We start from the raw sequence: 12,091 nt of genomic DNA on the forward strand, positions 1-12,091 counted from the left end.
CAGACCTGGCACCACAGGCATGCCGTTGATTTGGATGCTTTGCAGCCTTGCTCCTGTTGGCTTCGTAGTGAATGACAAGTGGGCATGATGGAGTCAGCTGAGATGACCTGCTTTGGGGCTCAGATCAAGGGAAAGCTTCTCAGCAGCTCTGCCTCAGGGCAGCTGTGTCTCCTGCCTCGACTCTTGGAGCCCACTTAGCAGCCCTGCATGTGCCATGGGTTACCTACCCTCTGAAAATCAATCTGCCATCGGTAAACCGGCAATCAGATCATCTGCTGGAACACACAGGAAATAATCCTAGGCCACCAATGCTGCACTGGCTCTCCTCAACAGCTGGCCTTTAATGATTGTTTCCAAAAGGTCAGGAAAGCCATCAGAAGCTCCAATCAGCTGTGATTGGCCTGGGGGACAAAATTATACAGATGCTTTTTGAATAGGACAAAGGACTGAGCAAGGTTAAAACAATTTTCCCAGTCACTTCTATTAATGCCACCTCTGCCTTCTACCTGTGTTTTGCCTTTCCACTGAAGTCCATTGAGCACCAGGAGCTGGGTCTCAGCTGGGTTAGTGTGCTGTGGAGAATCAGGTCTCTTCCCCCTGAAAGATGACCCATCATCACAGCACCCTCCTTAGGGCACAAGGCCCTTTGCAGGGAAAGGACTCCCAGTCCATTCTCACAGCTGCCTACCACTCATGCCTTCTCCTTCCGCATCCACCCTTCATCAGATCGGGCTTCCTTTTTCTACAGCCTTTACCTTTGTCATCTGTACACTACTGCCTCCCAGGAAATACAGCTTCCCTGCCCTTGGCACCCTTCATCCTCCTGCTTTGGGCCAGAGAATGTCCTTCCACTGCCATCTCCACCCTTTCTTGACTGTCACTCTCAGGCCTGCTTCAAGTGCATTTGAAGAAGCCTTTGCTGACATATTTGCAGCACGAATCATTTGCTCCTCTCTTCTAGACCTCAGCATTTCACACATCTCCTCTCTTCCCTCTTTTGCAGGCCCTTCCTCTGCTGCCTTTTGGAGGGGGAAGGAGCAGAGGGAGTCACACTAGCAAAGCCAGCTCCAAAGCTTTCAGGGAGAGGGCAGTGCTGACTGCAGAAGCGTCACCGGCTGGGAAGGCGGAGGTGAAAGGAGCAACTTTGCGCAGGGGAAGGAAGGACTAAAAGGGTTCATCTAGGGACCACTGTCTGTGTCACATCCCTCACAAAGGAGGAGCTGGTTGGGCTCAAACCACCCTTCAGGTGAGGGATATGGTGGCCAAAGATACTACATGGCAGTTATCCTTCCACAGGATCCTTTGACCCTATGGTGGTGCAAGGCCACCACTGCCCTGAGATATCCTCTTGGTCTTGCAGGAAGGTGTTCTCACCTCTGACACTGCCATCCACTTCTGCCTCATGCTTCTTTTAGGTGTCCTAGAGCCTGGGACTGCCCAGCCCTGTGATGCAGCCCTGTTAAGTCCAGTTAGCCCCATTAAGGATCAGCATGGGTCTCTAAGCCCTGGGAGATACTCACCAGACCTAGGTGCTCTTGTGGAACCCAGAACTCAAGTGGATGATTCCTTCCTAGTGTCTTTTCTGCCTCTTTCACACTGGCTGGTTAGAGAAACATTAGGACTTCCAGGCAATAACCACACGTGAGATTTTGAGAGTGCTGGCCTTGAGGCTGGAATAGGAAACAGCAAATGGAAAACTTTGGTCTGGGAAAGCTCTGCAAAATTAATAGGACCAGGCATCCTTCCTTCTGCTCCAGGCTGGTTCTTTTGGCTCATATCTGTTCAGGCTCAGTGTGGTCTGAACAGGTCTGACCCATCTCATCAGTAAATGGATGTTTGGAAGGAGTTCAGCCAGAGAATAATGGAGAACGGCAGGAAAAGAATACACTTATAATGTATTCATCTGTAAAGCATCTGTCTTTATGGGGTCATAAAAACAGGCATACCCGATCAACCCAGGGGATAGCTGGTCCAAAACCCCATCTCTGACAGTGGCTAGAAGCAGACACCTGGGGAAGAGTAGAAAAACAAAGCAAGTGTGTGTTCTTTCCTCCAGCACTCTCCCCACCTCCAGCTGTCTTCAACTGCTCACACTGAGCCACATGACTTCTGTGTATTTCATCATTCTCAAAGGGTTTCCCTTCCATGGACTTTTCTGAGAGTCTGCACAGACTCTCACCATCCACAGCATCCTGTGGCAAGGAATTCCCCAGTTCAAATGCAGCCTGTGTGAAGAACCCTTTGCTTTAAGCCCAGCTCCTGCCAGCTTCCCCTATTACTTTTATTGGAAAAGACAGTAAACAATCAATTCCTGTCCATCTTCTTCAACAGCACTCTGAATTAACACCACATTATTATCTCCTTATTGCATGTGGTGCCTAGAGACCTCTTTGCACAGGGCAGGGTATAAAGATGAGGCTGAGTAATAGTTGTTTGGCTGCAGTGCTTCCAGTCCAAAGCAGAGGAGGCAGGCAAAGGGCAAGTGTGTTACAGGAGAGCAGTGTGAGCTGACCATTGATATTGCTGGCTTCTTTCTAAAGCTGCCTTTTCCTTTTGCAGGTAACTACGCGGTGGTGACCCTCAAGCAATTTTCCCCTTGCTTCTCCTGAAGGAGAAGTAGGTTCTGAGCAAGGATGCAGCAGCCAGCAGCTGGTGACAGGAGCAGAGCTATTCCCTCACCACCATGTCCACCTCAGGCCAGCCTCGTTGATGGCTCATTGTACACACGCCGCTGCATCACCGAGGATCCCAGCTGGTCCCTGGTCACTGTCCCCCACCTCACTGAGCTCTGCCTCCAGCACATTGCTCACAACTTCGAAAGTAAGTGGGAGCACAGTTACTCTAGGACACATGGAGAGAGGGTCTGTCGCAGAGAGCAGAGGGTCAACAAGGCAGGCAGATGCATCTGAAAGGCAGTGTGGCACCCAGCCCTGTCAAAGGAACAGATGGGGAACAGAAATATCCCCTTGGGCAGCCAGTTAAACAAACTGTTTAGTTGCTAAGCATGTATTTGTATGCTCCAGGGATGGCTGTAGTCCTCTGGGCTGCAGTCCAGGATGTGACTCTGACCTTGTTTCATCACATCTTCTTCCATCCGTGCTCTTCTGGACTCACCTCAACCATGACCGGGGCTGTGCAGTTGCTGTTTGCTGCTCTTCATTCATACAGACGTTAGGGTAGCGCTCGAGGATGGAGCCCTGTTGTACCGAGTGCTGCACAAAGAGATGGAGAGTTGCTCCCTGCCCAGAGGAGCTTTCATCCCAGTATTGTACTCACAGGCTCAACCCTCCTCCATGGCTTCTGGTGGTGATGTGACAAGTTATAGCCTCAGGCAGGGAAGGTGCTTTTGAAACAGGTGGACCGTTTCAAGAAGCATGTCTCATCTAAGAACTGACTGGGAGGGGAAAAAGAAGGGCCTACCTGTCTTTTTGGCTGACTCAGTGAAGTGGCAGCAAAGACCAAAGATAGTTTTAAGGCTGTGTCCACACTGGGACTGTAAGACAGTACAGAGGAGCTCAGCGCTGCCTTATGCCAGCAGCTGATGGTACTTGAGGGTCCGAGATGGGACAGCCTTGCAGTCCTAGCAGCCTGATCAGTCAGTTTGATGCCAAATGCACTGGACCTGCATTGTGCATGCATAAAACCAGCGTGCTCGTTTTCATGGGGAGCCTCGTGCTGTTACCCGAGCTGTGAGGATGCACCTTGCCCTTGGTGGGGCCTGAGTGGGCCTGAGTGAAGCTAGCCCAGCCCTGCACGTATGTGTCCCACCTCTGCCTGTGTCGTGGGACTTGGCAGAGAAGGTCACTGCAGTGTCAGCTGTGGGACGCTGGAAAACAGACTCCAGGAAGAGGCTGTGGTAAAACTGTCAGTGTCCTTAGGAAGGGAATGCCCCAGAAATAGGGGAAATATAAAGCTAATTCCACTTTGTGTTTGATAATCTGGTTTCCCATACACAGATAGGTTTCTCCACTGATGATTTATGCTACTCAACACAACTATGTACACAGTAAACAAATATTCATGGTGTGAGTACACATGGCTTTTCTCTGGCATTTCTTGTCACAAAGAACTTTCACCAGAGAAGACAGCTGAGTCTTAGGGCAAGCATTGGGAAAGAGACTCAGGGGGAAAAGTACCTGGAAAAACAGTGCTCTTATTTAAACAAGGTGGACCAAAAAGCTAGGAGTGTGCCTCAGCAAAAAGGAACAGGAATCAATTTGAGTTAAGACCGATGCTTGAATTAAGATAAACAGGCCAAGGACCTGCATGAAAAGCACACAGTTGTTCTCAAACACTGTTCTTCAATATGCTTAGAAACCAAAAGGGAGAAAGTTCAACAAATGGCAGGCCAAAGTTCAACAAATGGCAGGCCAAACTCTCCCAGCACTGTAAGACTGAATTAGTTCTCTTGGGAGCAGAATTCCTGCTCGGAATATAAACTGCATTCAAACTAAGTTTAAATGGGGAGCTCAGTTTCTGGCACGGTTCCCAAATATTATGAGAGTAAACCCAATTACACTGATGTTTCACTGCAAAAGTTAGAAATCATGTATGATAATGTAGAAGTAAATCCTACATGTCTTCTGCCAGCTTAGCTCTGTGCTCCAGCTTCTGGCAACTGAGGAGAGAGCCAGTATCAGCAGATGGGAGGGCATGGGCACACAGCTGGGGGCCTGGGCAGAACCATAGGGTCAGCAATTGTTCCTATGCCCAGACCAACCTCTCATTCCTTTTATCTCTTCCAGAGAACCCTATTTTGAATTATCTTATGCCTGAGCACCAAAAGAAAGTGGTGGACAGGCTCTCCACCAACCTTCCACTCACTGTGACTGCCAACATAGTGAGCCATGAGGACTACTGGAAGAGGTGCTGTATGGAGCGCTGGCAAGTGTGTGATGTCTCCAACTATGGAGGCAGCTGGAAACGGATGTTCTTTGAACGTCACCTGGAGAACATTCTCAAGTTTTTCATCCCTAACACCACAAACCCCGAAGAGGTCCTAGAGCTCATCCCACTCTGCAAAGCCTACGTGCAGAAACTGGAGATCGATCAGTTCCTGCCACCTTTGTGGGTGGATCAAAGGAAGGAGAGCAATGACCTCTCTGACACAGAGGATGACGCTGAACTTGGTGAGGTCTACACCCATCACTATGACTTGAAAGATCTCATTACTTCTCTTCCACACCTTCAAGAGCTTCATCTCACTTATGGTGTGAAGAGCTGTGGCATGAACTTTGAGTGGAGCCTCTTTAACTTCACTGAGCTGGACTGCTCCAACTTGGCTGCTGCGGTGAAGATGTGCCGGAACTTGAAAGTAATATACCCCAAAGTGAACCTCACTCCCTCAGCTAGATCTTCAAACTGCCTGGGGATAGAAATACAGGGATCAGTTTTGCTTGCTGGTAGCACCCTTCCTTTTGCAAGTTACAGACTCTGTCAAGAGTGCAGAGATGTTAACCTGCTGGCCTAGTGCTGAGTAGCTTGTTCTGCCATGTCCTTGTTAGAATGCGTTATCAAAGGATCAGTGAGAAAAATACTTGCTCCCACAAAACATGTTGCCTGTAGCCTAAGGAGCAGCAGCACTCCACTGTTTTAACTCCTCATATAGTTTCAGGAGGGAGGAGAGGAAAAGTCCAGAGAGAGCTTCTCATATGGAGTTTTTGGTAGTTTTTCTCAGTAAATGCATGCCAACCTCTCCCAGAGGAGCAAAGACCCCCAAGAACAGCATGGGGAAACACTCACACTTGCCTTAGAGCAAGGAGGGATTTTCCTCCTAAGCACTAACAGTATCTTCAGCTCCATGGCAACAGCAGGGCAGATACTCAGCCCCTCCAAAACATCAGTGGACACTGCTATCCAGAGTAGAGCCAGAGTAAGCTGGATGAACTCCCCACAGATTGGCATGCTTTGGGAAACATGGCTTCCAGAAGACAAATGACCTCTCTTGTGGCTATTAATCTGCCCTGGCCACACAGGACATTATGCTGCGGTTACCACTGGTGCACCTGTTAATTCAGGCAGGTTTGACTGTGATCTGGGGGCGGTTCTGCTGCTAGTTGCTGCAGACTTTTCAACAGCTGTATTTTGCTTTAATTTAGCCCTCAGTTAGAGATCTTGTGCAGTCAGAGGAGAGGAACAGGCATTTCCAGGAGACAAACTCTTTTTCCCTAGAACAGGCATGGGATGTCAGTGGCATGCCCTGCTTGCCGGAAGTATCTGCCCACTAGGACAGCAATTACATGAGCCTGCTAGCTAAAGGTGTCTGAAGTGAAGGGAGATGAATCCTGTGTGGTGGACTGTAGGTTTAACGATGATCTTGTACTAAGCTCAGTCCAAAGCATCAGCTGTTGTGTGACTGTGGTTTTTATGCCCACAGGTTTTCAAGCTGACACAAAGCAAAGTGGATGATGACAAGATCAAGCTCCTGGCCCGTAACTTGCAGCATCACCCTTGCTTGCTGGAGCTGGACTTGTCCCACAATCTCATCAGGGACCATGGGGCACAAGCTCTTGGCAAGCTGATCAGCCACAGCAAGTTAGAAACCCTCAATCTGTGTAACAACCAGATCTGTCATGCAGGGGCTCAGGCTCTAGCTCAAGGCCTGGCTGAGAGCTCCACCCTGACCTCCCTGAATCTGCGCCTCAACTTCGTGGAGGACAAAGGTGGGGAGGCGATTGGCCGTGCCCTGCTGACCAACACCAGCCTGAAGTCCCTCCATCTGGGAAGTAATAACCTGTCAGAGCCAACTGCAGCAGTGTTCTCCCAGGTCCTGGCTCAGAACACCACTCTGACAAGCATCAACTTCTCATGCAACCACCTGGGGCTGGTAAGAGAAGCCTCTTCTCCCTGCAGTCTGTGAGCTTGTGTGGTGGCCTTCCAAAGCAGGTGCTGAGCCTATCTCAAAGCCACGGAGGTGAATGCATCCCTCAGTTTGCATTCTTGCTATGAGAACAATCAGTTGTAAGCAGGGAAGAGACCGTAGCAGATGTCAGGAAAAAGAAGGACACCTTCTCTGCATAAACATGCATTTACCTCACTTGTTACATCTAGCTCTGTTCAAAGGGCTGAATCTGTCTTTGAGGCTTTGGGCTTTTGGGCAGAGAGGAGTTTTCCCCCCAGGAAACTGAAAACCAGGAAGCACGTCTGGGAAAAATCACAGACGCTTCACGCACGTGAGCTTAGTTAACGATAGGCAGCATGAGATGAGGGTCTCATGCATATCCTCCGTGCTTTCGATCTGCTGTGCCATCTGTCACTCAGCAGCACACAGATAGTGTCACCCTTCCCGGAATTTCTCCTGTCCATCACACGCTCAGAGGAGACTGCTAGAAAACTGGCTTGGTAGCTGAGCTTCTTTAACTCGCCCTGCGGCCCGGGAGCGGTGTGGTGGGTCAGGAGTGTCATGTCTGTGTGCTTGTAAGTGGCTCCTAAAACACAGGCTTACATTTTCTAGACGTAAGAGCATCCACAGATCTTACTACATCCCTAAGAGCTGCAGTATGCAACATGCCCACAAACCAGACCGCTTCTCTTCTGCTGATTAGAAAGAGCTTCAGAAATCTGAAACTAGACAGCCAAAAGCAATCATGCTGGCTTTTAAACTTTTCGTGCCGCCTCAATTATTCTCACTGTCAAATAAAGAGACAGCAAGACCAGCTGTCCCTGCTGGCAGGAATATTGGCATCAATGTGTTTGACAAGGGTTTTAAAAGGATTTGGATGGCAGAAAACCTTTTGTGAGTTCTGAGTTTTATGGTCCTGGATGTGGAAAACCATTTGAGTTTAATGATACAAGGGGGCAAAGGTTGGAAAGGATAGAAGAATTTTTGTTTAGTAAATAATAATCTCTGTGCTTAGCATCTTCCTTCTGATGAGCTCTCCTGTTACCCATTTGTGAAGTTTCATGGCAGCCCAAAAGGCGGCTGGTAGTATCATCTTTGGGAAAACTGGGAGTTTTGCTAGAGATGCATTCACCTCTGACCTCTGTACCCCTTTAAAAAGAGTGCCTCTTCCCGGTCCTTCCTGCTCTGCTCTTTTTGGCAAAAGGGCTAAGAGGCAGGGTGTTGGGATGAGGGGACCATGTGGATGGAGGAGAAGGGGCAGGAGGTGTATTTGGTACCTGAAAGGAAAGAGCAACAACAGAAAAAAGGTTCAAATTGTCACATCCCTGAATACAGTGCTTCATGTATGGGAGGGAATTGCCTCAGAGTGGGTTGCCTCCCTAAGGCTACATCACATTTTTTGTCTCACACTGGCTGGTCTGCAGTTACATGAGATATTCCCCTCAGGAAAGCCAACCCAGCCTGGGAAATGGCATCCAGACAGAAAACTGCCAGTTCTGGGGCTCTCAGGACTGCCAAGATGAGGAACAGCACTCTAATCCATTTGTCCCCAGACAGCGGGAAGCTGGGAACCAAGGGACAGGGGGGGCGCAGACTCCTCTCAGGTTATCATTGCCAGATGTGTTATTAACCAGCGTGAGCTTGAGAACTCCTGACACGGTACCCGGAGGGAGTCATTAGCATGTGTCACATCACAGAGAGGTGCATAAGGTTACACTCCTCCTCTGCACTTCTCCTGTGAGCAGCATTTCAGACCTGGGTGGAGGTCTTTCTTCCTCTTGGCACCATCTCATGGACCACCCACTGACTGCAGCAGAAGTTGCCCTGGGGGGAAGGGAAAAGGAAAAATACTCTTCTGTTTTGGATGTTCTCCTTTAACCATCCTCTCTCGTCCTTTTGCAGGATGGTGGGAAGCAGCTGCTTAAAGGGCTGGCAAACAACAAGACTTTGACCGAGCTTGATCTCCGCCACGCGGAGGTGGAACAGGAGACCGATTTCCTCATTCATGGAATCGTCTGGGCCAATCGGGAAGCGGCGAGGCTGGCATCTCTGCAGCACCCCACCACAGAACCCCTCTGAATAAAGTGCTGCAGAGAGCAATGAGCTTTGGGTGTGCATTCTTGGAAACGCTTTACTTCAGGGTCTTGGTTTTATTTGCTATTCTGAGAAACACTTAACTTGTGGCTGCCTCCACAGCCTTTCCCAGACCCCCATCATCCAACCTGTGGACTTAATTGGAGACAGACATTAGAGCTCAAGGCACTGTAGTGGCACCACAGAGCAATCTGCCTCTTAAGCCCTCTCACTGCACCCTAAATCTCACCTCCTGTGATGCTTGTATATTCTCCAGCAGCAAGCTTAGTTCAGGCAACTGAATATTGTTTCACCGGTAAAGCAGCTAAGATGAAGTCTCTGCCACCTAAATGGTCTAGTCCAGACCTAACTTAAAGGTTTTGCTGAGGGGGATGTAAGAGGCATAGAGGATGGAGGGAATGTTGCTTCTAGTTCCTCAGCAGCTTTTTCTGGCTCTTATTTTGCTCAATAATCTATTTGGATTTATAGTAAAATCTGTCTGGAGTCTGATATGGGTGGTGAAAAGTAAATAGAAATAAATTCAATAAATCAAGAGGTCTCACCATCGTGGTTTCCTGCTTTGGGTTGCTCAGCTTTTGTTCAGTGTTAGCCTGCTTTGCAACAGGTGAATTCTTTACAACCAGACGCTTACCTTACCTAGTAGTGCTCTTCTGTGCCAACCTGTCCAAAACAATCTGTGTTTTGCATAACTTCAAGCTAGAGGGGTCCCTTCAGGGCTGCTGGCTCACAAGTTTGAAAACAGTGCAGTTTCTTTTTGCTCTCCAGGCTGTAGTCACCTGAGGATGGGACAAGGCACACACTTGAGTGAGTTGGTCCATTGACCACCCTGCTCAGGAGATACCAGGGAATTAAGCAAGTGGGTTGACTTCCATCCCGTCCCACCCTCTGAGCAATGCAGGATCTTCCCACACCTTCCAGCCCCACCCAACACCAGTGCTCACAGACCCACTGCTGGCAACCACCTCAGTGAATCATCTGAAACTTTTATTACACCGATTTGGTTTACAATCTTTGTACTTCGATATTTCCAACAAAAAAGGCAACATTGTGATATACTGTTTGTACATATATAGAGAGACAGACAGAGCTAGATCATATTGACAGAGTTGAAAAGTAAAAACCATTTCCCAGTGTTCACAAAAGAATTTATTCACCACGTACCCGCTTCTGCCTTGTCCTGCCTGATGGATACAGACACCGACGGTGCCGCTGGCCCCTGGCCGACAGGACCTTCACCTGCACCGTGCCACACCCATATAGATCAGAAAGGATGGAGTGCGAGGCTACCCTGGCAGCAGGAACCACACAAGGTCTGCTGACAGGGCTCAGCCCCAAGCCCTCACAGGCTTGTGTAGCTCCCTTCCCAACTACTGACGGATGCTCCGGGGGCTACGTCCAGAAGAATTCCTAACCAGCAGCAGCAGCAGCTGTGAAACCTCATTACCTGGGCGTCTCCCACTACTTGTTTCCCATCCTCGAGACCGAGGTATTGAATATACTTATTTATTTTTATTTGCATTTACAAAATATTTTCACTGGATGACACACCTCAATGAGATGAGAACTCATGTTCAGAAACAGCAGAAAAGACCCAGATCAGCATCAGGCTGATGAAGCAACGGCTCCAGCAGCGAGGGTGGGGGTTTAATGGGGGTGGCTTGGTCCTAGGCAAGCCTGCCTGTAGCTCCAAGGACAGGGCTGCAGCTGGTCAGTCAGTTGTGCAATGAAAGCTCATGCTTGGTGGGCAGCGATGAGATCCTGCAGACATGCTAGCAGACACACGAGGAGGAACTGGCCACCAGAGCCAGTGAGGACAAGGGACAGAAAAAAAAGGGGTTGGGAAAACATGCCATCACCAGAACAACTTCTGACCCGCTTTCCGGGATACTTACTGCTCATTTTCCTGCTAACAGCTGAGACTGTTAACACCACTTAAGCACCCTTCAAACCCATTCCTGGGCTGCCACGCGCAGGAATGCCTGGATAGGTAGCTGTTGCCTGGAGAGCTCTTTGCCCTCTCTCCCATCAATCTCTTGGCCAAAAAGCAAAGTCCAAACCAAGCAGCCTGCACCACTTGCCCACACCCAAGACCAACAGTCAACTATCTGCCAGTCTGCAAGGGTTGAAACCATTTCAAATGCCACGCACTCTGGCCAGACAGCAACAGCAGACTGCTGGAGCGTGAACATTCCTGCTGTTGGTGGGTCACTTGTCAGCTCCAGGTCCACCACCCACAGGGTGGGTGACTAGCTGGTCACTCTGTGCCGAGTGCAGGGCCAGAACAGATACCTCATCTCTCCCAGGAGGTCTATCCCCAAGGAGTATTGGCAGGCTTTGAGGGGGGGAGGGTCATTTGTTGGCCTCCATCTGGAGGCGGGAATGAGCTTGGGCACCGCCACCACCCACCAACGCAGCATCAGCAGCACTCAGCGGTCAGGCTGGGAGCATCCCCTCACCCATGGGTCTGTGCCAGAGAGACGGTGAGAAACAGGTGGCCAGAAGGTAAAGAATGACACGAGGCCTTGCACTCGGGCTGTGCCGGCGGGTGTCCCATCAGGCCGGAGCAGGGACACCCGGCTGGCTCCCTCCCACAGCAGATGGCGAGCCCGGCTTCCGCTGCTCCGAGCGGAGCGCACGCGGCAGCAGGAGACAGTGGCCAGCTTCCCAAGCCTGGCGGTTTCTGCTCACAGAGACCCAGGCATCGATTTGCAAGGTGTCACACTGGCATATGCCACAAACAGGATGGCAGGTTGATTTTGAGCAACGACTTGGGGAGGAGGAGCAGGCTGCCACAACGATGAGCAGAGGCTGTGCGCATAAATGGTTGTTGTGTTCAGCCTCCCTCTGCTCCCATGGAGCTGGATTTGTCTAGGCTGAGCTGTCCCTGCCCCTTTGGTACCTGCTGGCCCCCTGCACAGTCAGCCAAGGTGCTGGTGGCTGGGGTTCAACAGCACAGGGCTCCTGAAAATGGGGGTCCTGTGCACTGCCTCTGGGACAGCACAGTGGGGTGAGGAGGAAACAGCACACTTCTAAATCATAGTGCCAAACACTCCTGGCCTGAAACACACACAGACAACTAACACAAGCTCTCCCAGTGACTGGGGACCCACCACTGAATTCCATCACCCCTACAGCACCCGTGCCCTGTGTCCAGCA

General features: G+C 50.1%; 1 protein-coding gene across 1 annotated transcript; it reads left to right on the top strand.

The window, feature by feature from the left end:
• Positions 1-2,618: 2,618 nt before the first annotated feature.
• Positions 2,619-8,920, top strand: TCTE1 (t-complex-associated-testis-expressed 1). Its single transcript, XM_040057478.1, has 4 exons — positions 2,619-2,820; positions 4,746-5,314; positions 6,377-6,826; positions 8,744-8,920. Exons 1-4 carry the CDS (start codon positions 2,634-2,636, stop codon positions 8,918-8,920), a joined length of 1,383 nt encoding a protein of 460 aa, XP_039913412.1. The 5' UTR covers positions 2,619-2,633.
• Positions 8,921-12,091: the final 3,171 nt, after the last annotated feature.

Source organism: Hirundo rustica, chromosome 3 (assembly GCF_015227805.2).
Source record: "Hirundo rustica isolate bHirRus1 chromosome 3, bHirRus1.pri.v3, whole genome shotgun sequence".
Classification (NCBI taxonomy): Eukaryota; Metazoa; Chordata; class Aves; order Passeriformes; family Hirundinidae; genus Hirundo; species Hirundo rustica.

What these genes read in the sequence shown, in the direction of transcription:
- TCTE1 (XM_040057478.1), top strand. Translation starts at nt 2,634, where the DNA reads ATGCAGCAGCCAGCAGCTGGTGACAGGAGCAGAGCTATTCCCTCACCA. An exon ending in AGATGTGCCGGAACTTGAAA is followed by an intron (nt 5,315 to 6,376) that starts GTAATATACCCC and finishes TTATGCCCACAG; the next exon opens with GTTTTCAAGCTGACACAAAG. An exon ending in CATGCAACCACCTGGGGCTG is followed by an intron (nt 6,827 to 8,743) that starts GTAAGAGAAGCC and finishes GTCCTTTTGCAG; the next exon opens with GATGGTGGGAAGCAGCTGCT.